The 26,139-nt window shown below is 43.2% G+C and overlaps 1 protein-coding gene across 4 annotated transcripts in view; it reads right to left on the minus strand.

Annotated features, from left to right (window-relative positions):
• Nucleotides 1-1,643: 1,643 nt before the first annotated feature.
• TMEM263 (transmembrane protein 263) overlaps nucleotides 1,644-26,139 on the minus strand; it is a 34,106-nt gene continuing 9,610 nt past the window's right edge. For 2 of the 4 annotated variants that reach the window (XM_034778141.1, XM_034778147.1), the window contains 3 exons: nucleotides 20,165-20,288; nucleotides 19,172-19,241; nucleotides 1,644-4,351 (listed from right to left, as the gene is read on the minus strand). In XM_034778141.1, coding sequence (XP_034634032.1) covers nucleotides 4,065-4,351; nucleotides 19,172-19,235 — 351 coding nt within the window. In that variant the 5' untranslated portion in view covers nucleotides 19,236-19,241; nucleotides 20,165-20,288 and the 3' untranslated portion in view covers nucleotides 1,644-4,064. Of the gene's footprint in view, nucleotides 4,352-19,171; nucleotides 19,242-20,164; nucleotides 20,289-25,542; nucleotides 25,564-26,139 lie in introns of those variants that run through there. The other 2 variants (XM_034778158.1, XM_034778166.1) reach the window with 2 other exon arrangements.

A 26,139-nucleotide genomic window follows, 5' to 3' on the forward strand; every position in this document is an offset into this window, starting at 1 on the left:
CCCCCCCCCCCCCGCGCTTGGCTAACTGCAGGGAAGGATTTCTTTTCAGCCACAGGCAAACAGCCCAGTAGGAATGGCCACCTCTGTCCCCTTAATTAAATTCCCATATTTCAACCAGGTTACCATGAACAATATCACTCTCCTGAGGATTACACAACAAGATAAAGAACGGATTTTGCTTGAATGCCAGCAAACACCGGGACCATACGCTGCCAGGCTTTGTAATGCAATGATACCAGATTACTTGCTGCAAGCATGGCGTGGTCAAGTGTCCTACCATGGAGGACGGAATAAGGCTGCACTGCCCAGAAACCTTGTGGGAAGGCTTTTGGAGTACCTCCAGGAGAGCTTCATGGAGATGTCCCTGGAGGATTTCTGCTCCATCCCCACACACGTTAACAGACTCTTCCAGTAGCTGTACTGGCCGCGAATGCATCCCAAGTCCTCAGGGCAAAGTAATCATTAAAAAACGCTTGCTTTTAAAACAAGTTTTATATTTTAATAGGTAAACTCACCTGAGGTCCCTTCCATGGGGTCGTCGTCTTGGATACTGGCTTGGGAGGGTACTTCAGTCAGGCGGAGAAAAAGATCCTGGCTGTTGGGGAGAATGGAGTGCTGGGTGCTCTCCGCAAACTCGTCCTCGTCCTCCTCCTCCTCCCCAGAATCCTCTGGTGTAGCTGATGAGATTATCCCCGCCTCGGAATCCACGGTCAGAGGTGAGGTAATGGTGGCGGCCCCCCTAGAATTGCATGCAGCTCGGCGTAGAAGCAGCATGTCCGCAGCTCTGACCCGGAGCGACTGTTTGCCTCCTTTGTTTTTTGATAGGCTTGTCTGAGCTCCTTGACTTTCACGCGGCACTGATCTGAGTCCCTATTGTGGCCTCTCTCCATCATGCCCTTGGAGATTTTTTCAAAAGTTTTGGCATTTCGTCTTTTCGAACAAAGTTCTGCTAGCACTGAATCCTCTCCCCATAAAGCGATCAGATCCAGTACCTCCCATACGGTCCATGCTGGTGCTCTTTTTCGATTATCGGCCTGCATGGTTACCTGTGCTGATGAGCTATCTGTGGTCACCTGTGCTCGCCACGCTGGGCAAACAGGAAATAAAATTCAAATGTTCGCGGGGCTTTTCCTGTCTACCTGGCCAGTGCATCCGAGTTCATATTGCTGTCCAGAGCGGTCACAATGGTGCATTGTGGGATAGCTCCCGGAGGCCAATATCATCGAATTGCAGCCACACTAACTCTAATTCGAAATGCTAAAATCGATTTTGGTGCTACTCCGCTCGTCGGGGTGGAGTACAGAAATCGATTTTAAGAGCCCTTTATTTCGAAATAAATGGCTTAGTTGTGTGGACGGGTGCAGGGTTAATTCGATTTAATGCTGCTAAATCCGAATTAAAGTCATAGTGTAGACCAGGCCTAAGAAAGTCCTTGGTGCATCTTATCTGTACATACACCTGAAAGCACAATGGAGCTGCAGTCTTGGCTGGAATCTTTAAAGCACTATTTTAATCAATGACACTTTTAGGTCCAATAATGTAATATGGAGACCTCCCACCCCACCAAGTTGATTCTACCTATGAGTTGAATATCTCCCCTGTAGTTTTACCTTCCCCACATCTAGAAAGGAAGCTGTGAGAAGAAGTCAAACTGCAACAATTTAATGTTTCACAAGTTCCAAGCAGGACAGAATTAGAACAGTTTTGAAAAAAGGGTCACAGTCATACATTAAGTGGAAAATAAAAATATGCAGACAGCATAGGACCAAGCTCTAAACTGAAACCCTATACTACTTTAAAGCATTTAGTTACAAGAATTCAGAATCACTGAATAATACATGTTGCTCCTAACACATGCTGCAAGATGGTGGTAGAGTTGTATAGATTATAGCAAGAAATTTCTCACATTACACTTAGTTTGCTGCAAGTTTCATAATGTCTGTTACTAAAAAAAAAAAAAAAAAAAAAACATTCATTTAAATGGCTTATCAAAAAGGATAAGGAGTTTGTGTTTTAAATTTAACATTCTAAAATCCCCAGAGTTTCCATAAAGATTATTAGTAAGGGTTTTGTTGAACAGTGAATGTAGTAATATTTGTGAACCTTTGTATAGTTGATTGTCATACCACTCTGTGTTAGGGGCTCTGAACTATCAGATGGTAACTTACATTTACTACATGGTCCTCTTCAATCCCCAAAAATGGTATATGACAGTTTAGTGTAGCAATGCAAGATGCTTTACTCAAACAAGATGAGTAAATAATTTCTTAAAGTATGTAATTTTTTTTTTTTTTTTTTTTAAGATTCCAACTAAAGATTTCATTTCCATTTCTACAGAGTAGCTAGAAAATATATATTTATCTGACAGCTTAACAGTAATGCTGTCTAATGAAGAAAGTTGCTTCAGATCACAGCTGAAGTACCAATGGTTCAGACATACTAGCTGACTAATTTATATCAACATCAGTTAAACAGGAATAAAAATTTTAGACAAGTGATACCTTTTGACCTTTAATGTCTACAAACACATTTATATCTTCCTTGTACAACTATAGCCACTTAAAAGTAAGCTCACATGTTTAGCAATTCTCTGCAGGGACATACGTTTTTAGGAAATACTGCAAACAGAATATTCACATAAAACTTCCGCCATCTTTTACAGGCTGTCAAAAGGTTATTTTTAGCTGCAGAGGCAGCAGATCTTGACTAACTGAGCCTGCGTCATGTCATGCATTTAGATCCTGCCCATGCACATCCTTGAAGATGTATGAGAATGCAGCCATTCAAAGGAGTGTTAAGGTTGGAAATCTGTCCCTATGCAATTCATTGAGATGACATTTCTCCTGCTTTAAACATTCTGTCAGTCTTGTTTATTTGTTTAAATAGTACAGGGCTGTGTTTTAAGTAAAAATGTACTTGAGATATGAATGTAGTGAAAAAAATCTTTATATCTTGGTTATAAGAGATGGTGAATGGTTAAAGCAACAAACTAAATTGGTATGGCATGCAGTTAGACAGCGGCTTTTCTTTAATTAGATCACTCTTCAGTGGTTTCCAACTTCACAGCAAAGGAATTTCTCTCAAGATAACTACAGGTTGCCATACATTGCCATATGGATCATGAACCTCGGCTTAATTGAAACTAAGCCATTTCCCTTCTATTGTTTTGTAGCTAAAAGGTCACAATTAGTAAGCTTTCATTTGCAGGTGATAGAGTGATACCTTTAAAATACACCTGAGATTTAGCAGTATTGTCTTTAGTAAAAGATGGCTAAGTTTCAGATATCAACACATATTAAAAAAGTGTCTAAAGCTTGTTCTTTGAACTGTGTTGAAATGATGGACATTGGAAAACATTCTTTACACAGCTTCACTAAATGAAAAATAGTTTTTCAACTATAAGGCATGAATTATTAAAATCAGTATACCGCAAACATAAAACTTTTAAGGATGCCTTCTATCACAAACCATTTGACGCATACTTTCTCCCCACCCCCATCTCCACTTCTGAACATCTCCAGTTCTGTCTCTTGCCAGCCATCACTAACAGAATGCACTGACAGTTTATAATCTGTATAAAAATACAGTTTCCAAAAGCAAAAATATATGAAATTATCAGGCACATCAGAAGATGCCTTTACATAGTTCAAGGATTCCTTATCAAGAGGATGCAGAAACCACTAAGAATGGTAGCTGGCACATCATACATCTAGTACTACAAAGATTGCCAACTAATTTTTTACTTTCACATCTTAGTCCCATACTGCAAAAGATTTACAGTAAATGAATATTCAAACATTTATTATCCCTTCATATACATGTACTTGGTTCTACATTTATCAAGTGTAACATTTCACCAGATATAAAGCTTGAATCTAGGTTATAATTGAACCTTCACACACTGTGCTGTCAGCTTCTTCTGTCCCTTCAGAGGAAAGCAAAAGTTTTCCCACAGCTCTGTAGAAGATAAGTGTCTAAGACATGTGGCTTTGTTGTAGTCCAAATCTTAGCAGATTCCAATGCCACCGACGTAGTATTATGGTAATCAACTAGGTCTCAGTCCTTTAATCAGACTTATCCTTTTTCTTCCCTGTTAAAGGCACTTTACTTGTGACAGCAGATCCTACAGCGGTAATGCCCCCAGCCACAGCAGAAACGCTTCCTTTAACCAGACTCACTCCCATGGAAGGCACCGCTGTAACAGCTGTTTTGGTCACTTCCAAACTTTTTCCTCCAATCCAGGCCACACCACCGATCGTGGCACCAACAGCTCCCTTTGTTACACTGAAGATGCCACCAGTCACACGAGAAAGCATGCCAGGCTGCTGCTGTGGATGATCTTTCAGTGAACCTGAAGGACAAAGTGTCAACATTCGAGTCAGTAATGTTGCGATTAAGAAGTTGAAAAGAACACAGTTTATTCGTCAGTATTGCTCCTTTTACATATTGTAAGATGTGTATCGTACAGACTCTTGGCTGGCTGCCTGGAAAGCGCCAGTGTTCCCAGGGTTCATTCTTATTGAAAGGCGAGATAAATGGAGCGAAGCCTAAAAGTGCCATTTTTTCACAACACAGATTAACGGACAGCGAGTCTTCCAAGTTTAGATCAGCTTAGAAGGGTACCCAGACTGAGGCTCCCCACAGAACCCTTCAGCTAATCCCCATCTCTTTCCCTTCCCAATCCCCTGCCCCAGGTGTCAGTTCCACCTCAGCCCCTGAAGACCTCACTACTTCCACGTACCTCTCTGCCGGGCTTTGGCTACTGAAAAATTCAATTTTTTGCTGGGGGACTGTCTCCCCAAGTGATAGAATTTCAATTCAGTACCAGAGCATGATATCTACTGGGCCTAAGGGAAGCTGAACTAAGGTTATGTTGGGAAGGGGTTGCGGGGAGGATATCCCAGCCTGAAAAAAAGGCTGTTTGGTTTCTTTTTCCTCTCTAATTTTGGTTTTGTTTTGTTTGGGTGGTGGAAGGAAGGAAGGAAGAAAGAAGAACAGACATCCAGGTCGGTTCTTTGGTCCACCCACCTCCTCCCTACCACCATGCACACACATCCAGTTGGCCTACACTGGGCCCTTATTCTACATTTGGGGGAATTCAACATACCTTAAAGACATTTTAAGGAAGTGCACAGGTGCCCTGAAGTGCCTCCTATCCCAAAAGTCACTAAGAACTGCAACTAAAGACTTCCAGAAGAAAACCCACCAGTTAATACACACAGGAAAAACTCAAACCAAAAGGTCTTGCTGTATGTCACCCTATGTATCCCTCGTTTTTTCTTCCTGGCATTATGTTTAAATTTTAATTATAAGCTCTGGGGAGCATTATTTTTTGTTAGTATTATCGAAGCACCTACAAGTCCCAGTTATGAAACAGGACCCCATTGTACTAGTCAGGGGTGCTGGAACAATTTTTATAGTGGCGGTGCTGAGGATGAAACCATGTATTTGGGGTTTGTTACTACTACTTCAAACCAGGGGGTGTGGCAGCACCCCCAGCACCACTGGTACTGGCACTGTACAAACAAAGAACCATGTGTTTTATAAAAGCTCCTTACATGTTTTAGATGTTCTATAGTAAGCCCATATTCTATACTTATGGTACGACTAAATAGTCTCAAACAAAGAGGAAGTTTTAGAGTTATAGGAAAACATCCTAAACTAGATTGCTTTTCTACAAGCTTAAAATTGGAAATCCATTCTTATTATCCTCCCACATTTTAGTATTCCAAGTTTCTAAATATAAGCTTCAAGATGGAGAGAGAAAGACACAGAGTAAACTTACAGTAGAAATGCTAACACAACCTTAACCATAGAAGCATTTCATCTTCTATAAACAGAGTACTTTTTAAGCAGTTTGTAATTTTCAACCCTATTAGATGCTGGGGTAGAAAAGCTTCCCCACATACACCTGACAAATAGCCTAGTCTCACCATACAGAGAGGCACCTAGAGCATTTGTTTACATGGTATTTTCAGTGTCTAGAATTTACTCCATTAATACCACAGTAAAACAAAGTGTTCCAATGCAGCATTCTACAGTGCCAATGTTTGTTTACCTCCCACAGTGCTCAGTCCTCACCAAGTCTATTGCTCTTCTTTCTCTGAAAGATGTTTCAGAGATAGCAGGGCACGAACAAAGGGCCATAGTAATGAAGTAGTTCAGGAGCTACATAACTCTTATGAGAATAGGTATCTGAAGAAAGAAGTTTAACTGTGTAGGAAATAAGCAACACACAGAGGAGAAGTGAGCAAGTGAATGGTGGTGGGTGGAACCAAAGAAAAGAGATGCAAAGAGGAGATAAACAGTAAGTAGGGCAGAGATGACTGGGAACAATCAAGGAAAGAGAGAGCACATGCAGGAAAACAAGTGAATGAGGAGTAGGGCAGGAAGAACAGTAAGCATCTAAAATATTATCTCCCCAGGCATGCAGTCACTCTCAGACTGCTCCACCAACAGGACTCAGCCCTGACTTGGAACAGTTGTTAGAATATAGTTCAGTTTTCAAGGCCTCACTGCCAGTAAAAGTCAGTTTGCAATGATGAGTTTTGTGATGTGGACATCTATGCACTAGGAAATGAACGGAGATCTACAACTCATTTCACGTATGGCACAGAATAGTCAATGATAATGCTTTCAGATCAGTACTGACCTGGGCCAGCGTCAAACCAGTGAATTAGGCCATGTCTATATTACACTTATGTCAGCAAAACGTATGTCGCTCAAGGGTATGAAAAAACACCCTGACATAAGTGGTAGTGTACACAGCACTATATCAACAGGAGAGCTGCTACCGCTGCTCATTGCGGGAGTTTTATTATGTTGATGGGAGAGCTCAGAGCAGCTACATGAGAGATCTTAAAGCGGTACAGCTGTGTCACTGTACGGTCTCTAGTGTAGACAGCCTTCGAGATGTAATATATCCATTATAAATGTCCCTAGAATACTTCAGACAAGAGGTGCCATCTCTGTATTGGAAACAACGGGGGTAAAAGAAAAGAGCAGAGGGCATGGTAACCCCTATTTGGGCATTAAAATGCTGCCAGCTTGCATTAACCTTTCTAGCAGGGTGGGAGATTCACAGTTGTAAGAAGTTTACAAGAAGTAAAGAGGGACAAATTAAACTTTAAAAACAACAACAAAAAAAACCATCAATGAGTCACAAGGCAAAGGGAGCCCTTATCAGCACATTTTGATTAAGTCTCAATATCTCAGACCTGGTCAATCTGTCCAGGAGATATCCAAGGTTCAGGATTGTTTAATACAAGGATATTATGTGGCATATTTAATACTAAATCTTTTTTCAATATACAAGACGCTTGAAGTTTTATAGATTGAAAGAACAGTTTGTCTAGTTCTGTGAAGTGAAAACAAAAATCTATATTTCGATTGCAATCTGTTGGTATCCGACAGGAACAAACGATTCTTATGACAGGAGGAGTTCTAGATCTTGTTACAAGGTCAGTCAAAAGGTAGCTTGACTAACTCCTTCTCAATAACATTAATGTGTTTAGAGTGAGTAGGAAAAGGGAGTTTGCCACACTGAAGCTAGTTATTGAAATTTGCTATTGACTCATAACTCTAATAGAGATTGACATTAGAAGGAAGGGCCAAAACAGTCCCAGTCACAACAACCCAGAAAGATACTATTAAATATATTTGTCGAAAAAGGAACAGCAAAGAAGTTGGTATCCCACTTTCCTCAAGGTGCTTTAGGTAGCAAATTCTTAGTCAAAAGCCTATGGATAATTTCACTTGAGTATGATTGTTAGTACAACCATGTAGTTTTAACAGTGGAAACAACATTATTTCATTTCTTCCAGTGTTGTAGGTTAGATATGCAGCCAGGATTAATAATATTCCTCGCAGCTACTGTCAGGGCCGCCCGGGGGGGGCAAGTGGGGCAATTTGCCCCAGGCCCTGCAGGGGCCCCGCGAGCCCTGGCCGAGAATCCCTTCCCTGGCTACTCATCCGGCGACGGTCCGGGTCTTTGGTGGCACTTGGGCAGCGGGCCCTTCAGTCGCTCCGGGTCTTCGGCAGCGGGTCCTTCAGTGCTGCAGAAGACGCGGAGTGAGTGAAGGACCCGCTGCCGCCGCAGACTCGGAGCAACGCCCGTTGAGTACAAGTGCCGCAGCTGGTGGCGCCTTTTTTTTTTATGTCCGCTCCCCTTCTTTGCCCCAAGCCCCCTGAATCTTCTGGGCAGCCCTGGCTACTGGTATTTTCTAAATCTGTTCCATGAAGCTTACTGTTCGCTAACTGCCCTCTTGTTTCTGATCACTACAATGAAGACAGAATTAATTTAGGAATGTTCTGTTTATTTAAGCAGAAAACGTATAAACACATAGCACCTGTTCAACATGTTGGCTCTACCAATCATGCAGAACAATCAGCTGCCTACAGAACAACGGCTTACAGTGAGGGCTGGTGTAAAATGACTGCAGTCTGCAAAGGGTATTTATATTTTCCAGTTTGCAGAGAGTACTAGACACATTAGAACCAACACTGCGCTACACAAAAAATACTTCGCAATTCTGTAGTACGTCTCACCCAGAAACCTCATAACCAACCTTTCTTCTTCGAGGGCTTGCTCATGTCAATTCCAATCAGGTGTGCACATGCATGTGCACAGTAGCCGGAAGATTTTTCCCCTAGCAGCATCTGTTGGGTCGGCCTGGGTGCCCCCGAGTGGTGCTTCATGGTGCCCAATGAAGGGCCCTGCCGATCCGCCACCCCCTCAGTTCCTTCTTACCGCCAGTGACAGTAGCTAGAACTTCCCCTTGCTCTTGCTTTGGCAAGCAGCATAGCAGTACTTTTGGATTTTGCTGTAGACAGTTAGTTCTAGGCGGTTAGTATAGTGTAGCGAGTTCACTTATAAGTTTCAGTTACCGGGGAATTCCCCCCCTCATTATTTGTCACTGGGGCATGCCGCAATCCCTGGGCTTCAAGACTTGCCAGGACTGACAAAGTGCATGCCTAAAAGTGACCCCCTCACACCTCCTGTTTACGGTGTCTGGACGAGGGTCACCAAAAAGCAGGCTGCAAGATCTGTCGGGAATTCTGACTGAGAACTCTTAAAGAGAGGGAGCAGCAACTTAAAATCCTCCTCATGGAGGCAGCTCTCTGACCTCAGTGGGACCCACGCACCAGGGATCCCACTCCCAGTACGTCGTCTTCAGAGCAGAGCGCTCCAGCGCCGTCTTCAAGAGATCCGGTGTCAAAGAAAAACATTGCCAATGAGGCTCGGCACTGTCATGGAGTCTCTCAGGGGCACTCCAGCCTTCGGCACTGGTCCCAATTGCCGGCGCAGAAGAAGAAGAGGACGGAAAGAGGCTGATCCCCCTCGGCAAGATCAGCCGGAAGGGACCAGCCATCAGTGGCACCTCAGCCAGGCCACGGCTCCGAGGCTCAGAATGGGGCTACTTCGATTCCTGCCCAAGTGAGGCAGTTGTGTCTGGGCCCATCACACTCGCCGAACCCCTCACCAGAGGCTTTTGAGGTGGCGCAGCACCTGCTGAGACTCACGGCGCCGTTCTCGTCCCCGAGGCAGGAAGATGTGCCAGCACCGCAGGCTCCATCCCAGCAATCCGTTCAGTCAAAGGGAAAGCCGGTGATGATGTCACACTGATCCCCATCACCTCGGCACCCCCCGACACCAGTGCCTCCATCCAGGGAGCGCAGTCAGTCCCCAGGCTCCCAACGCTCTACAACAAGAGGTGCAGTGCTGCCCTGGGTGTCCTATTCTGAAACATCAGAGTCAGACTCGCACCGCTCTCATTATAGTAGGAGCAGAAAGTCCAGCTCAAGGCACCATAGAGGGTCCCGCCCGATGCAATGGGCCTCACAATGGCAGAACCCGGCTCATAGCCCTTTTGGACTCCGCAGGCTTTCCATCAAGACCAGGGTAGAGCCAAGGATCCTGCTCAGGAGCTGCATCAGCGGCATCCACAACGTTCGTTTCGCCACGACCAGCAACCAAGCCATTACCTCCAGCATCGAGACCGTCGGCCGCGGCACCATCATCGGCACTGACCAGAGCGCCACCCTTGACAACGCCTTCGGCACCGGAGGCGTCAGTGGCTCAGACTGCTGCTACGGTGCTGGCTGCACCTTTGGCACCAACGACAGCACTGGCATCGTCCTCGACACTGGCTGCGACGATGTCGAAGACCCCGGTGCAAACGCTATACCAGGTGTCTACACCGGCACGGGAACCAACATCGGCACCAATACCCGCGCACTTCGCAGCACCGGGCCAACTGATCCCAGTCCTCCCTCCCTCCCCCCCCGGGTCACAAGATCCCTCGGGTGGGGATGGTAGACAGCAACCCCCTCCTCTGGTGGCCTCCTCCTCCTCTTCACCAGATGAGGCGCTGGTGGGCACTTCCGTAGCCCCAGCTCTGAAGGACTCCAGGGTGCTGCAGCAGTTGCTGCACCGGGTCACCCAGGGTCTGGGCAATAAGGCGGAGGAAGTGGTATATGGTGCAGATCCCATGGCCCTTCCTGTTATCGTCTTACCGTTTAAAAAGATAGTTACAGACATGACTAAGACCCTGTGGCAGACCCTTGCCTCGCTGCCACCCACCACCGAGTGTAACGAACACCAGTACTTTGTGTCCTCCAGGGGTTATGAACACCTATATTCCCACCCCCCGTCAGACTCTCTGGTGGTGGACGCTGCTAACCAGTGGGAGAAGCAAGGCTTTCAGGGCCCTTCCCCCAAGAAAGGGATGCTAAAAATTAGATCTTTTCGGGCGAAAGGTGTACTCAACCGGGGGGGACTATAACTCCGAATATCTAACAGCAGGCCATTGTCAGCAGGTACTCCTACAATACCTGCTCGGTGATGGCTAAATTCATGGAGTTGCTCCCCTCGGACTTCCGCGCCGAATTTCCGGCTTTGGTCGAGGAGCAGAGACTGATCTCCAGGGCGTCCCTGCAGGCGGCACTTGATGGGGCAGATGCTGACACCAGGGTTATGGCCACAGAAGTAGCCATGAGAAGGGGCTCATGGCTCCAGGTTTCTGGTCTCCCCTTTGAGGTCCAGCAGACCATACGAGGCCTGCCTTTTGAGGGGGAGACTCTTTTTTCGGAGAAAATGGACAAGAGGCTAAACAACCTAAAAGACTCCAGAGTCACCCTCAGGTCCCTGGGCCTCTATACACCGTCAACATAGCAGAGACACTTCCGTCCACAGCCTCCTCAGTGGTTCGGGCACCAAAACAGCCAGGACAGGTCCAGAAGGAGAAGGCCACGTCAACCCTCTGGCCAAGGCTTGGGACAACCCAAGCTGTCTTCAGGGCCCAAACCAGCCTTTTGAAGGCATGGTCGAGGACGGTGTACCACAAAGACCGGATCCACCCCGCCTTACCGTCTTGTCCCGACTATCCCCTTTTCTACTGGGCATGGCCCCTATCACCTCAGACCACTTGGTGCTCCACATGGTAGAGGGGATACTCTATCCAATTCTGTGCCCTCCTGCCCTTCCACTCCCCCTTCCCCGTCCCTCTTCAGGGACCCTTCTCAAGAGCAACTCTTTATCCAGGAAGTGCAGTCGCTCCTATCTTTAGGGGCAGTGGAGAAGGTTCCTCAGGACCACAGGGGCGAGGGCTTCTATTCCTGGTATTTCCTAATACCAAAAGCCAAAGGCAGCCTCAGGTGCATCCTGGATCTGCGAGAACGCAAGATGTTCATGAAGAAACTCAAGTTCCGCATGGTCTCTTTGGCCTCCATCATCCCCTCACTGGATCTAGTAGACTGATATGCCGCCCTCGACTTGAAGGATGCTTACTTTCATATTGCGATCACTCAGCCCCGCAGGAAGTACCTCAGGTTTGTGGTGAACAATACCCACTACCAATTTACCATCCTTCTGTTCAGCAGCACCTTGAGTCTTCACCAAGTGGAAACTCAAGTCAAATTCATCAGTGCCACCTTCGACAATCTGGGTCTCCTTCTAAATGAAACAAAATCAACTCTGTCCCCCCGTTCAGAGAATAGAGTTTACAGAGGCAGTACTGGACTTGACCCAAGCCAAGGCATACCTGCTGGAAGCGAGGTTTAAGACCCTGGCCGGTATCATTCGAGGTCTCAGATGGTTTCCCACCACCACAGCAAGAAACTGCCTGAAGCTTCTAGGACACATGGCTGCCTGTACCTACATGGTGCAGCATGCCAGACCTAGGCTCTGACTGCTCCAGTCATGGTTATCATCGGTGTATTGACCAGCCCAGGACAGCTGGGAGAGGATTGTGACTCTGCCTCACCCGGTCCTCAACTCCCTCCTGTGGTGGCTCGACCCTCAGGAGATATGCTCAGGAGTCCCCTTTGCCAGTCCACAGCCATCTCTTTTGCTAGTGACAGACGCATCAGACTTGGGAGCACATCTAGGAGACCGCAGGACTCAGGGTCTCAGGCGGATCTGGCTCTCTACATCAACATCAGAGAGTTGAGAGTGGTGCGCCTGGCGTGCCAGACCTTCCGGGCATACTTAACGGGACAATGTGTATCGGTTATGACAGACAACACCACAGCAACGTTCTATATCAACAAACAGAGGGGTGCACACTCCTCCCCCCTGTGTCAGGAAGCCCTCATGCTGTGGGCCCTCTGTGCAGAACATTCAATACACCTACAAGCGTCAGACCTCCCCGGGTATAGAACGAGCTGGCAGACCACCTCAGCAGGTCCTTTAACAGCCACGAGTAATCCCTTCACCCAGACATCACGAATTCAATCTTCCAAAGGTGGGGATTTCCCCAGATAGACCTATTCGCTACGCAATGTAACAGGAACTGCCAGCAGTTCTGCTCCTTCCAAAATCACAGCCCAGGCTCCAGAGCGGACGTGTTCCTCCTCCCATGGGGAGGTTGTCTCCTATGTGCCTTTCTGCCCATGCTGCTCGTTCACAAGGTATTCCTCAAGATCCGGAGGGAACAAGCTCAGGTCACATTGATAGCTCCAGCCTGGCCCCACCAGCAGTGGTATACATCTCTCCTAGACATGTCCGCGGAAGCTCCAGTCACCCTGCAGCTCTTCCTGGACCTTCTGACACATGATCATGGTCGTCTCCAACATCCGAGCCTCGGGTCTCTGTACCTCATGGCATGGTTGAACCCAGTGGAGCTTTCCTGTTCAGATCAGGTTAGACAAGTCCTCCTTGGCAGCAGGAAACCCTCTACAAGAGCTACTTACCTTGCCAAGTGGAAGAGATTTTCAATCTGGTCGGCACAGCGCCATTTGTTCCCAACGCTGGCCTCAATGCCACTTATTCTGGACTACCTCCTCTATCTGAAGCAGCAGGGGCTTTCAATCTCATCAATTAGGGTTCACTTGGCTGCCATCTCCGCCTTCCACCCAGGCGTGGAGGCCTGTTCTGTCTTTGCTAACCCGATGGTCAGCCGGTTTCTAAAAGGTCTCAACAGGCTATATCCTCATGTCCAGCAGCTTGTCCCAGCTTGGGACCTCAACCTGGTCCTCTTTAGACTCATGGGACCACCCTTTGAACCCCTGGCATTACGCTCCCTGCTCTACCTCTCTTACAAGGTCGCAATCCTGGTAGTGATAACCTCAGCTATGAGGGTGTCTGAATTTAAGGCCCTAACATCAGAGCCTCCCTACACTATGTTCTGTAAAGACAAGGTTCAGCTCAGACCTCATCCTGCTTTCCTACCGAAAACTGTATCACAGTTTTACATCAACCAGGACATCTTTCTCCTGGTATTCAACCCTAAGCCACATTCTAGCGGCAGGGAGCAGAGTCTTCACTCACTGGATGTCCGTAGGGCGCTAGCCTTCTACATTGAGAGAATGAAGCCATTCAGAAAATCAGCCCAGTTATTCGTGGCAGCAGCGGACAGAATGAAAGGTCTGACTGTGTCGTCGTAAAGCATTTCGTCATGGATCACGTGAGTGCTACAGCCTGGCGGGGGCTCTGCACCTCCAATCACTGCACACTCCCCCAGGGTGCAGGCTTTATCAACAGCATTCCTGGCGCAGGTTCCCACTCAGGAAGTCTTCAGAGCAGCGACATGGTCCTCCATTCATACTTTCACCACGCACTATGCGATTACCCAGCAGGCCAGAGACGATGCGGTCTTTGGAAGAGCAGTGCTCCATCAGTGGACAACTCCAACCTCGCCTCCTGAATTTGGGCTTGAGAGTCACCTGATTGGAATTGACATGAACAAGCACTCTAAGAAGAAAAACGATTACTCACCTTCTCACAACTGTTGTTCTCCGAGATGTGTTGTTCATGTCCATTCCAATACCCACCCTCCTACCCCTCCATCGGAGTAGCTGGCAAGAGGGAACTGAGGGGGTGGTGGGTCGACTGGGCCCTTTATTGGGTGTCATGAAGATGCAACTCCAGGGAACGCCCAGGCCAAGCACAGATGCTGCTAGGGGAAAAATCTCCCAGCTATTGTGCATGTTCGCACGCACACACACCTGATTGGAATGGACATGAACAACACATCTCAAAGAACAAAAGTGGTTTTTTTTGGTTGAACCTCCTGGGACTAGCCAGGTGTCACATCTGTAGAATTTGGAAGCTCTTTATGCCATCACTTTACAAAAGACTGGTCAAGTGACCTTATAACTAAGCCTTTCCTCAAAAGAGAAGCCTGCCAAGAAATTCTGAGAGAATTAATCTTATTGCCAAGACTGAAATTGGCAGGCATCCATGTTTGGCTCTCTCTTTAAAGTGATGAATTTTTAGAATTGTATCAGATATGAAGGCTCCATATGAGATGCAAGGCCAGAAAAGTTCTTCAGGACAACTTAAACATTTTATTTACAGAAGTTGCATAACTAAGCACATAAAATATGAAGTCTGCACTGGAAACCAAAAAGTCATCCTCAGAACTTTTGCCCTGCTTAGGAGTTCTATTCCATTTCCTCCCCCACGCCACATAACGTCTGCCATGTGAAGACTAGTTTAGGGTCCAATTCTGACACCCATGCACAGGTTAAGACATTTCTTTCCTCACAAACAGTCCTACTGAAGTCAATAGTAACACTCACAGAATAACACCAGAATGTAGCCCACTGAATCCAATGGATTTCACTTTCATAATAATAGAGGAGAGAGTAAGTAATATCATGATTAAGAAGGAATTGATTTGATTGGGAAACAATATGTAAAATATTTTACTCAACTAGTTAGGGTGTTTATAGCTAGTTGAAATTGACATTTTTTCAAGTCAGATATTTAAAAAAAAATTCCCTAAAATACCTGAAAGATTTTTATTTACTATTTCATACATTTTCTCCCCTCTGACCAGTTCTGTCAACCCAAATACAAGGTTACACAGCAAAAACAGACTGAATGCAAGTAAGAGAATAAACAGTTGCAGGTTTGAACATCTTTCCCCTCCATACTCCTTTTTTTTTGGGGGGGGGGGGGAAGGGGAGGGAGGATAGAGATCGCATTCCTCTCTGCAATCCTCCTCCTCAGCCATCTTTTTGTTAACAAATGAACAGTAGCTCCTCTATAGTGTTTTTATCCCCTTCTCTCTCTCTCTCTGTTCCGTCAGTTCATCTTCTATTCTTTCCCCTTCACTCTTATCCAGTTTTGGCAATGCCTTAATTCCCTCCTCACTCTCTTCCCCTTCCCTTCCCCACTCCCATCTCTCTACTCAGATGATGTGCTCTAATAGAGTGTTGCCAGATTAAGAGACATCAGTTTATGACAAAGGGATGAAGAGATAAGTTTACCTTAAGTAATTCAAGAATTTTTGGAAAAGATCAAAATACTACTGCTAAGTTGGGAATCCGTCTGACTTGCTCAAGATAATGAACGTAGGAAACTGAGAAAAAACACAGCTGCCTTATTTGTCTTCCACAAAGACTGAAAGTTAACTTGAGCTATCCCATGTACACAATTTGAGCAAGACATTTAAATACAACCCATTCTCTATGGACTTAAAAACAACAGCACAGTAGAACACCAGAGTTACAAACACCAGTTACAAACTGACCGGTCGATCACACATCTCATTTGGAACCAGAAGCATGCAATCAGGCAGCAAGGGGGGGGGGGGGGGGGGGCAGACGGGACGATGGGACACCAAAAAAATTCAAATACAGTACAGTACTATATTAAATGTAAACTACTAAAATACAGGGAAACTTAAGAAATAGATTGGACAAGGTAAGGAAACTGTTTCTGTGCTTGTTTCATTTAAAATTAAGATAGCTAAAAGCAGCATTTTTCGTTTGCATACTAAAGTTTCAAAGCTGTATTAAGTTAATGTTCAGTTGTAAACTTTTGAAAGAACCACCATAACGTTTTTCCCCGAGGTGTTCGTAACTGAGGTTCTATTGTACCTCTTTAAAAAAGCTAAAACTTGGGTACAACATGCGAGAGCATAGGCTTGACAGCCTGGGGATTGTGAACAGGTTTCAGAACATCCTGGCCACCTTCCTTTTCCTTATAGCTAGGAATGAGGTCTCAAGACTTTGCTGCAGTAACATGGGTTTGCAGTATGGAAGAGGTTGAGAACCACTGTGTTAGGGAATCAATTTGCTTTACTTCCCCCGCCAACCTTGCATTTTGTACTGATTATCCCTCACTACTGTTACCAATAGGACAATGTGGCACCTTAGAGACTAACAAATTTATTAGAGCATAAGCTTTCGTGGACTACAGCCCACTTCTTCGGATGCATATAGAATGGAACATATAATGAGGAGATATATATACACACATACAGAGAGCATAAACAGGTGGGAGTTGTCTTACCAACTCTGAGAGGCCAATTAATTAAGAGGAAAAAAAACAAAAAACTTTTGAAGTGATAATCAAGCTAGCCGAGTACAGACAGTGTGATAAGAAGTGTGAGAGTACTTACAAGGGGAGATAGAGTCAACGTTTGTAATGGCTCAGCCATTCCCAGTCCTTATTCAAACCGGAGTTGATTGTGTCTAGTTTGCATATCAATTCTAGCTCTGCAGTCTCTCTTTGGAGTCTGTTTTTGAAGTTTTTCTGTTGTAATATAGCCACCCGCAGGTCTGTCACTGAATGACCAGACAGGTTAAAGTGTTCTCCCACTGGTTTTTGAGTATTTTGATTCCTGATGTCAGATTTGTGTCCATTAATTCTTTTGCGTAGAGACTGTCCGGTTTGGCCAATGTACATGGCAGAGGGGCATTGCTGGCACATTGCTGTCTTTTTGCGGATACAGACTAACACGGCTGTTACTCTGAAACTTGTCAATAGGACAATATTAACCCACTGGACCCCCCCCCCCTTCCTCTACAGTTAGGAGGCACTACTAAATAGTAAACAACTTATTTCATTTTAAATGCGTAACTAATGCTGTAAGAAAATTGTGACTTTTTTGGTCCAAAAGTTGTGGCCAGTTTGTTAAAGTTGCAGTTTGAGGTGTATGCAGGACTTGAACTATTGTTTTGTAACTGCCTAGGTGTTGAGTTGGCAGCAGGGTCCTTTACCTTCTAAAAGGGGCTGGATACCCTGTCCCTCATTCCTCCAATCCCCAGGTGGGGGAAACAAGCCCCTGTACCCCAGAGCCAGCCCCACCTCAGAGAGCCTTGGAGGTCCTGCGGGATGGGGGACTGGCACCACTGAAGCTCCCCTATCCCAGCCCTGTGCAGGCACAAGCCCCAGCTCCTACCTGGCCTCACTTATTAGGGCCTCCCCAAGCTCATCCCTTGGCGAGACTGTGCAGCCATGAAAGGCAAAGTCTTGAAGGTCACAGAAGAACCACTGCTGCTTGGTGGGCCCAGCTTGCACCACCTAGAAGAGGGAGAACTGCACCTAGGCAAAATGTGAGGATAGTGCCAGCAGGGCCAAGTGCCAGCAGTGGCATTTGGCACAAAACCAAGCCAGCAAGCAGGGCCAACCCCATCCTCCTCCTTGTCTCCCTCTGCCACTGACTCATGATAGAGGGGTGGGTGAGCCAAATGTAAGTGGCACTGAGACCTCCTGCACGAAGCCACAAGGCCACTCCATTTTCTTACAGCCTTAGCAACAACCTACAAAAAGACTGTACATAAATATAGCTTTCAAGTACTATTATATTCTGAAGTGTGACTAAAGAACATGGGATCCTGAGTTTGGTGTTTGTCACTCAGTGATCTCCATAGCAAGTATGTTCAGTTTGTGAGAGGGGAAAGAAAAAAAAAAACCAACCACCCCAGCACAAGAGTGACAACCTGGCTGCTGAAAGAGTGTTTGTTTTAGGAGATTACATGCTAGACAGGATTCTGCAAACAGAACTCGGTTAATAATCCTGATGATGCACAAACTAGAAAAGTATCAGACAGGTAGCCGTGTTTGTTGCTGTTTACAGATCCAGACTAAGAGTCCTGTGGCACCTGATAGACTAATAGACATATTGGAACATAAGCTTTCGTGAGTGAATACCCCTTCGTCAGAAAGCTTATGCTCCAATACGTCTGTTAGTCTATCAGGTGCCACAGGACTCTTTTTGCTTCTAACCTAGAAAAGAATCCAGCTCACTCGCCTATAGCCATGTTTCTCCTCTGCAGCACTAACAGAAGAAAAAGTTCATTAGAAAAAGTGAACAGATTTGATTTTGGTTAAATTCAGTTTCTGATGACTAAGATGCTTTTATATAATCCCGCAAGTTTAAGTAAGTGTGGTTCTATTCTGAAGATGCATCCCAAAACTGGTCATCAGGTTCAATGTTTGTCTCAATGATTCCTGAATCAGATGCATTTTAACTAGATCTTTTTGTTTAAGCTTCCAGCTCTTCAAATACAGCCTGGGATCTGAAAGTCAAACCGAGCTCTTTCCATCTCACATATTAACACTAGCAATAAAGGTTCAACTGGCAAATTGTGCTTTCAGTTACAATAATGCAAACTCAGTCTTAAAACTATGCCTTTCAATACTTGTGCAATCTCACTGCCTTCAATGGGTTTGCACTGGGCAATAAATTGTTACTTAGTAAACAATTCTGTTGTTGTGCAGGTAGAATAGAATTCAGCTCATTCAATCTTAAATGTGTTAGCTCTTCAGGGCTAGCAGCAGTAAAAGAATGTCATTAAAACAAAAATTAGAGTACTTAGCTTGATCCTTGTGTGTAAGGATAAATTATTCTCACACAGTCATTCTTTTCAGAAATGAACTGCACTTCAGCTCATTTTCTTACTATCAAATAAAAGATTACAGAAACTTAGTATCTACCTTCTGGTGGTTCGTCATTAAGGTATGAAGGAACTTCCTGTTGATTTTTGTCCGTTTGATTCATTATTGCCTAAAAAAGAAATTCACACCCACTTGATATCATCTCTGGCAAAATCTGAAACAATTTTAAAATTTAAACACATGCACATGAAAGTTCCCTCAAAAGGACCTTCTTTTCTGTATGGGATAATAAGCAAACAGCATATTCATGACTATTTTTATCGCTGGCTGTTTGCAGGTTCAGATTCATCTCCCCAATTTCAATACTGGTGAAGAGTCCTAGAAAATGAAGTCTTTAAACATAGATCAGGGTCAGCAGATACAGTGTAAGCCTCCTCGCCTCACTAGCATGTCTCAACCCTGCTTGGAGAGATTGCCTTAGAGTTGTTGGAGAAAGGGGGGGGGGGGTTCGTGAAGACACCAATAGGATACTGCAATACCTGGGCTATAAATTACAGAAGAACAGATTAAATGGAAGAGGTGCGGGAGAGCATACTATACCCAAGAGATTCTTTAGAACCTAGAGAGACAATTTAAGTGATAGGGAACATACAGCAGAATTTGAATGGGTAAAAATTCCAAATCATAAAAATACACCATTAGGGTTCTATTACTAGTTTCCTGATTAGGGAGAGGCAGCACAGTAATAATGGGCTATTTTAAACATCCACACAGAGACCCATCAAGTTGCTTCTCTACTATGCCTTAAACAACTGCTTCTTGAACCAGCTAGTTCTAGTGCACACAAGAGGAGACACCTCTCATCTCGGTCTTAAGTAAGGATTTTGTTCAAGTCGCAACCACAGTTGAGCCCCCTAATAGCAATCACTATATAATTAAGTTAGATACTCTCAAACGTCATACCAATAATGAGTACTGAATTTCAGAAGTGCAATATCTAGTCAAGAAAAACCCTAAACTGGAAAGTAAAATTAGAGTCCTTAGACTTATCATGGAGGCTACTAAAGCAGAAGTCTCGGAATACATACATACCTTTAAAGAGAAAAGGAACTAGGAAGACAAGAAAAAATAAGCCGCCAGGATGGTTGGCTAAAAGGCAAGGATCAAGAGATTATCTGAGCCAAACAGGTATCCTTCAGAAAGTGGAAATCCAAACCTGGAAGACAATAGAAATAAGCATAAGCGATGGCAGATAAAATGTAAAACTGCAATTAGGGCTAAAAGGAATTTGTAGCGCAATAGTTGAAGTATATATATATATCTATATCTCAGAGGAATGCAATTTGTGAGATGCTACGCCAGTAGGAAGCAACTGAAGCTCACAAGGACACTGCAGAAAAACGAAGTTATTGCTTTGCATGAATCTTCACTACAGACTATGTTGACGAGATAAGTACCTCAGACTATTTTTGTCAGGTAATAAAGATGAGGTAATAAGAGACAAACAGTCACAGAGAAGGTGTTGCAACACACACAAACTAAGAGAGAAGTCAATAGGCGCGGATGTTATACATCCAAGAGTTCTGAACGAACATAAGAGCAAAGTGACTGAATTGCTAATGAAAGTGTTGTGACAAATTGCAATCCTTAAGAGCAGTTACCCTGAGAGAACTGAAAAATAGCTAAAAAAAAAAAAAAAAAAAAAAGATGCTAAGGCAGATATTGAGAACTACTGACTAGTAAATCTTTCAGTACCTGGCAAACTGATTGAAGTGATAATTAAAATCAAAATTAGAGACCAACCAGATGAACGTATGATAGACTAATCAGCTTACCTTCTATAAAAATTATGCCTTTCTAAGCTATCAGAATCTTTTGAATGCGTCAACTAAATAGTGCCTAAAGGAGAACCAGCTGAAACAGTTTGTTTGGCCTTTCAAGAACTTCTGTAAAAAATCCTCATAAGAGGCTAGTAAAGAAATTACGGAGTCACATAGGATAAAAAGCAACATACTGCCAGGTATTAGAAACTGGCTAGGGAGACAAAACTAGTCTAAATAATAAACGGACAGTTCTGAACATGGCAAAAAGATTAGTAGCAAGGTTTAATGCCAGGACTACCTGTTTAAATATATGTACTAATGAACAGAAAAAGGAGGTGACCAGTGAGGCAATAAGTTTCACAAATAATTTGTTGTATTATGGTAGCACCTATCAGTCCCCCAAAAGGATCAGGGTCCCATTGTACCAGGCATGGGTACAAACATGAAATAAAGACAATCATGTCTGCCCCAAACAGCTCAAACTATACACGACAGACAAGAAACAACAAAACAGACAGATGGGCGAGGGAGGGGGAGTAGGACAAAGAGATAACTAAGTGAACAGCTATACAAAATTTAGGTTAGTCAGCACAAGAAGATAACTAAGAACTTCAAATGGACCTGACAAAGGTAGGTGAACAGGTAGCAAGTTGGGAGATGGAATTTCACATTAGAAATTCCTAAAGATGAAGCATAAAAGAAAAAGGATAGCAGTATATAAAACAAGAGGTATAGAAAAGGTAAAAAGATGCTTTTATTGTCCTTCATATAATAAAAGGAAAGTATGTTCAGTGAAACTGAATAGCAGCAAATCTGAAACCGACAAGGAAAAAGCTTTCTGGGGGGAAAGCATAGTTAACCTATGGAACACCCCGCCACCAGGAATCTTTGAAGCAAAGAGCCAAATAGGATTTTTTTTAAGTCAGATATTTCTATGGATAATGAGTCTCTAGTGCTACATTAGAAAGGGGTAAAACAATATTGTTTTAGTGGGATATATACCATGAAGTATGAGAGTTTAAGACTATCCCTACCCATTAGTGGATTTGAAGAAGCTTCCCCTGTGAACAGATTATTCCATAATCGTCCACTTCAAGATTACTTGTCAATTCCCCTGAAGCATCAGATACTGACAAACAGGATACTGGATTAGATGGGACACTGGTCTGATTTGGTATGGCAATTCTTATATACTAGTCTACATCTCCCTTTAAGTTATTGGGGTATTTGATCTGAGCCCATTGTAATGGAAAGTACTTTTAAAAAAAGCTATTTTATACATTAATAACGGCCACTCACCATGATGTGTAGGTGACAAACAAAAGAAAGAAAAAAAAACAGGAGCTTTCATATTCCTGAAGAAAGTGTACTAGAAAGCAAGATTTACATTTTAAAGTAAATACAATAAAGGTTTAAAACTACTACATTGAAGGTTTTGTGTTTTATTTTGTTGTGATACTTTAGTTAAATAATATTGCTATGTTCTGAAGTAGAACACAGCCGCTGTTTTATAGAAGTGACTATTTTTGAGGTAGGTAAATGGATTATTCTATGCACATATTATTTTAAGCCATTAAATCACTTGATTTTTAAGAACTGATTTAAATCAGATTGAGACTTTGTAAGACTAATTTGAAGATTTGTGCCATTTCAATTTGAGATTAAAATTCAGGATGAATTACAATATAAAATGCTGGTGGGCTTTTGTTTTTTTAAATACCACTACTAGTAGGATAGCTTGCTTGAAAGTTAAGAAACAATTACAGGCAAAAGCCAAAATGAAAATTAAAGCCCTGATCCTGAAAATACTTAAGTAGGTACATAATTTTATTCATAGGAATAATCCTATTGACCTCAGTGGTATTACTCATGTACTTAATTTTAAACATATGCATAAGCGCCTGCAGCCTCGTGCTAAACATTTATTAAAGAACCTATTGGCACAAGATGTTTGTTGCTTCAAAACAAAATTGACCAAGTGGTTCTAACAATGAAAAGTTGTTTAAACTTTCAATAGATTATTAACATAGTTAAGTGTTACTGGGTTTGAGTTTTCTTCAATCACAGGCCAAAATCCTCAAAAATAGGACCGTAAAATTACACTCCTAAGGGAGGGATTTTTCAAGAGCTCCTAATTGACTTTGAAACCAAAATCCCACTGCTTTCAAACTCCAAACCCTGATGGAGTATAGCCTGGTCAAGGTATTTCAACTTTCTTGATTTGAGGAATTTCAGTGGATCAGAAGATGGTGTTGGTCGCAACTATAGAACAGGCTACATGCTTATCAATTTTGTGTCGCTCTCACAAGAATGTGAATGAGACCTTGGACTTTATATATAATATTACTGGTCTGGACTTTGGTCTGTTTGCACATTATAAATGTGATTAAGTCATGATCACTGGTACCTAAGCTGCTATTAATTTTCATAATATAGAATTGCCCCACAGTGGATACACTTTTTGAGTTAGGAAATTGTCATCTGTATTTTTAAATTCGGAGGATGTTTTAATACTGGCTGAATGAGGCCTCCAGCATGTGTCACTCAAATTTAAGTCCCCCATAATCACGCAACATTTTTTCCTACACATTATAGATAGGCACAGAAGGATGTTTTACACTTAGTTCTTTTGTTCCCTAATTGTTGGTAGGATTTCGGATCTACTAAGAAGTTTTCACACTTAAAAGCTTAACTCAGACTCACAGACTTAAAAGCAGGAGTACTTGTGGCACCTTAGAGACTAACAAATTTATTAGAGCATAAGCTTTCGTGGATGCTCTCTGTATGTGTGTATATATATATCTCCTCAATATATGTTCCATTCTACATGCATCCGAAGAAGTGGGCTGTAGTCCATGAAAGCTTATGCTCTAATAAATTTGTTAGTCTCTAAGGTGCCACAAGTACTCCTGTTCTTTTTGCGGATACAGACTAACACGGCTGCTACTCTGAGACTTAAAAGCCAGAAGGTATCATCACGATCATCTAGTCTGACCTCCTGCACATTACAGGCCACAGAACCTCCCAACCCACTCCTGTAATAGACCCATAACCTCTGGCTGAGTTACTGAAGTCCTCAAATCGTGATTTAAAGACTTCAACTCTACTGTAAGAAACAAGTCCAGGGTCTCATTCACATCCTTATTGTTAGAACAATGCACACGCACCATGCCTTGAAAAGGGCCAATTTCACAAAGCTGAAAACAATTATGTCCCAAATTAGCTGGAAGGAAGAAATTAATCAGAAAAATGTAAATGCTATTTGTGAATTATTTAAGAACACTTTACTAGATGCCCTGAAACAAACAACAACAAAAAACGAGGAAGGCTGTACTGGTTAGAAAACCAACATGGTTTAGAGGGCAATTTAAAAAAAAGAAAGGGGAAGTTGATAGTAATGAATATAAATCTGAAGCTAGGAATTGCAGAAAATCGATTCAGGAACCAAAGGGACACAAGGGGAAAATCTATGGCCAAAGTTAAGGAGTTGTTTAAGTATATTAAGAACAAAAAGAATCCTAACAATGGTATTGGTCCATTACTAGAAGGAAATAGTAGAGTTATCAATAATAATGCAGCAAAGGCACATGTGTTCAATAAATATTTCTGTTCTGTATTTTGGGAAAAAACAAGGATGTAGTCATATCATGATAACACTTTCCATTCCACTAGTATCTCAGGAGCATGTTAAACAGCTGCTACTAAAGCTAGACATTTATGTCAGCAGGTCCAGATAATCTGCATTCAAGAGTTTTAAAAGGCCTGGCAAAGAAGCTTGCTGGACCATTAATGCTGATTTTCAATAAATCTGAGAACACTGGGGAAGTTCCAGAAAACTGGAAGAAAGCTAATGTTGTGCCAGTACTCAAAAAGGTTAAACTGGATGACCCAAGTAATTATAGGCATGTCAGTCTGACATCAATCCTGTGCATGATAATGGAGTGGCTGATGCAGGACTTTAATTAAAGGAGGGTAACATAATTAATGCCAATCGACATGGGTTTATGGAAAGCAGATCCTGTCTAACTTCTTGTTGTTGTTTTTTTTAAATGAGACTACAAGTTTGGTTGATAAATGTAACAGTGTTGAGATAATACACCTAGACTTCTGTAAGACATTTGACTTGGTACCACATGACTTTTGATTAAAAACCTAAAGAGATATAATTAACATGGATTAAGTGGATTAAAAGCTGCTATAGATCTCAAAATGCAACTGTAAGGAAATCATCATCGAGTGGGTGGGTTGGTAGTGGGATTCCTCCGGGATCAATTATTGGCCCTATGCTATAACATTTTTATCAATGACCTGGAAGAAAACATGGTCACTGATACAAATTTGCAGATGACTGAAAAAATGGGGGAAATGAAAGGACAGGTCACTGATACAGAGTGATCTGGATTGCTTGGTAAGCTGGGCTCAAGCAAGCAATATGCGTTTTGATACATGTAAATGTATACTTCTAGGTATAAAGAATGTAGGCCATATTTACAGGATGGGGAACTCTATCCTGGGAAGATCTGGGGGTCATGGTGGATAATCAGCTGAACGCGAGTTCCCAGTGCAACACATGGGTCAAAAGGGCTAATGTGATCCTTGAATGCACACAAAGAGGAATAGTGAGAAGGAATAGAGAGGTTATTTTACCTCTGTATTTACCACTGGTCCAACTGTTGCTGGAATACTAGGTCCAGTTCTGGTGTCAAGAGTTCAAGAAGGATGTTGAGAAATTGGAGAGGGTTCAAAGAGCCACGAGAATAATTAAAGGATTAGAAAACATGCCTTGTAGTAATAGACTGAGCTCCTTAAAATCTATTTAGTTTAACAAAGAGAAGGTTAAAGGGTGAGTTGATTATAGTCTACACGTATCTACATGGGGAACAACTACTTGATAAATGGAATCTTCATTCTAGCAGAGAAAGGTCTAACACGATCCAATGGCTGGAAGTTGAAGCTAAACAAATTCAGACTGGGAATAAGGTGTACATTTTAATAGTGAGGGTAATTAACCACTGGAAAGGTTGTGGTGGACTCTCCATCACTGGCAATTTAAAAATTAAGACTTTAGGAATTATTTTGGAGAAGTTCTGACCTCCTGTATTACACAGGCCATAGAATAGATCACAGTGGACCCTTCTAGCTTTGGAATCTACAAATCCAATTTAACAATTAAGACTAAAATTGAAAGTACAGCATTAGCAACATGTAAATAAAAATCTGGTTTAAATAAAGAAAAATCAATTT

This window comes from Trachemys scripta, chromosome 1 (genome assembly GCF_013100865.1).
Source record: "Trachemys scripta elegans isolate TJP31775 chromosome 1, CAS_Tse_1.0, whole genome shotgun sequence".
Classification (NCBI taxonomy): domain Eukaryota; kingdom Metazoa; phylum Chordata; order Testudines; family Emydidae; genus Trachemys; species Trachemys scripta.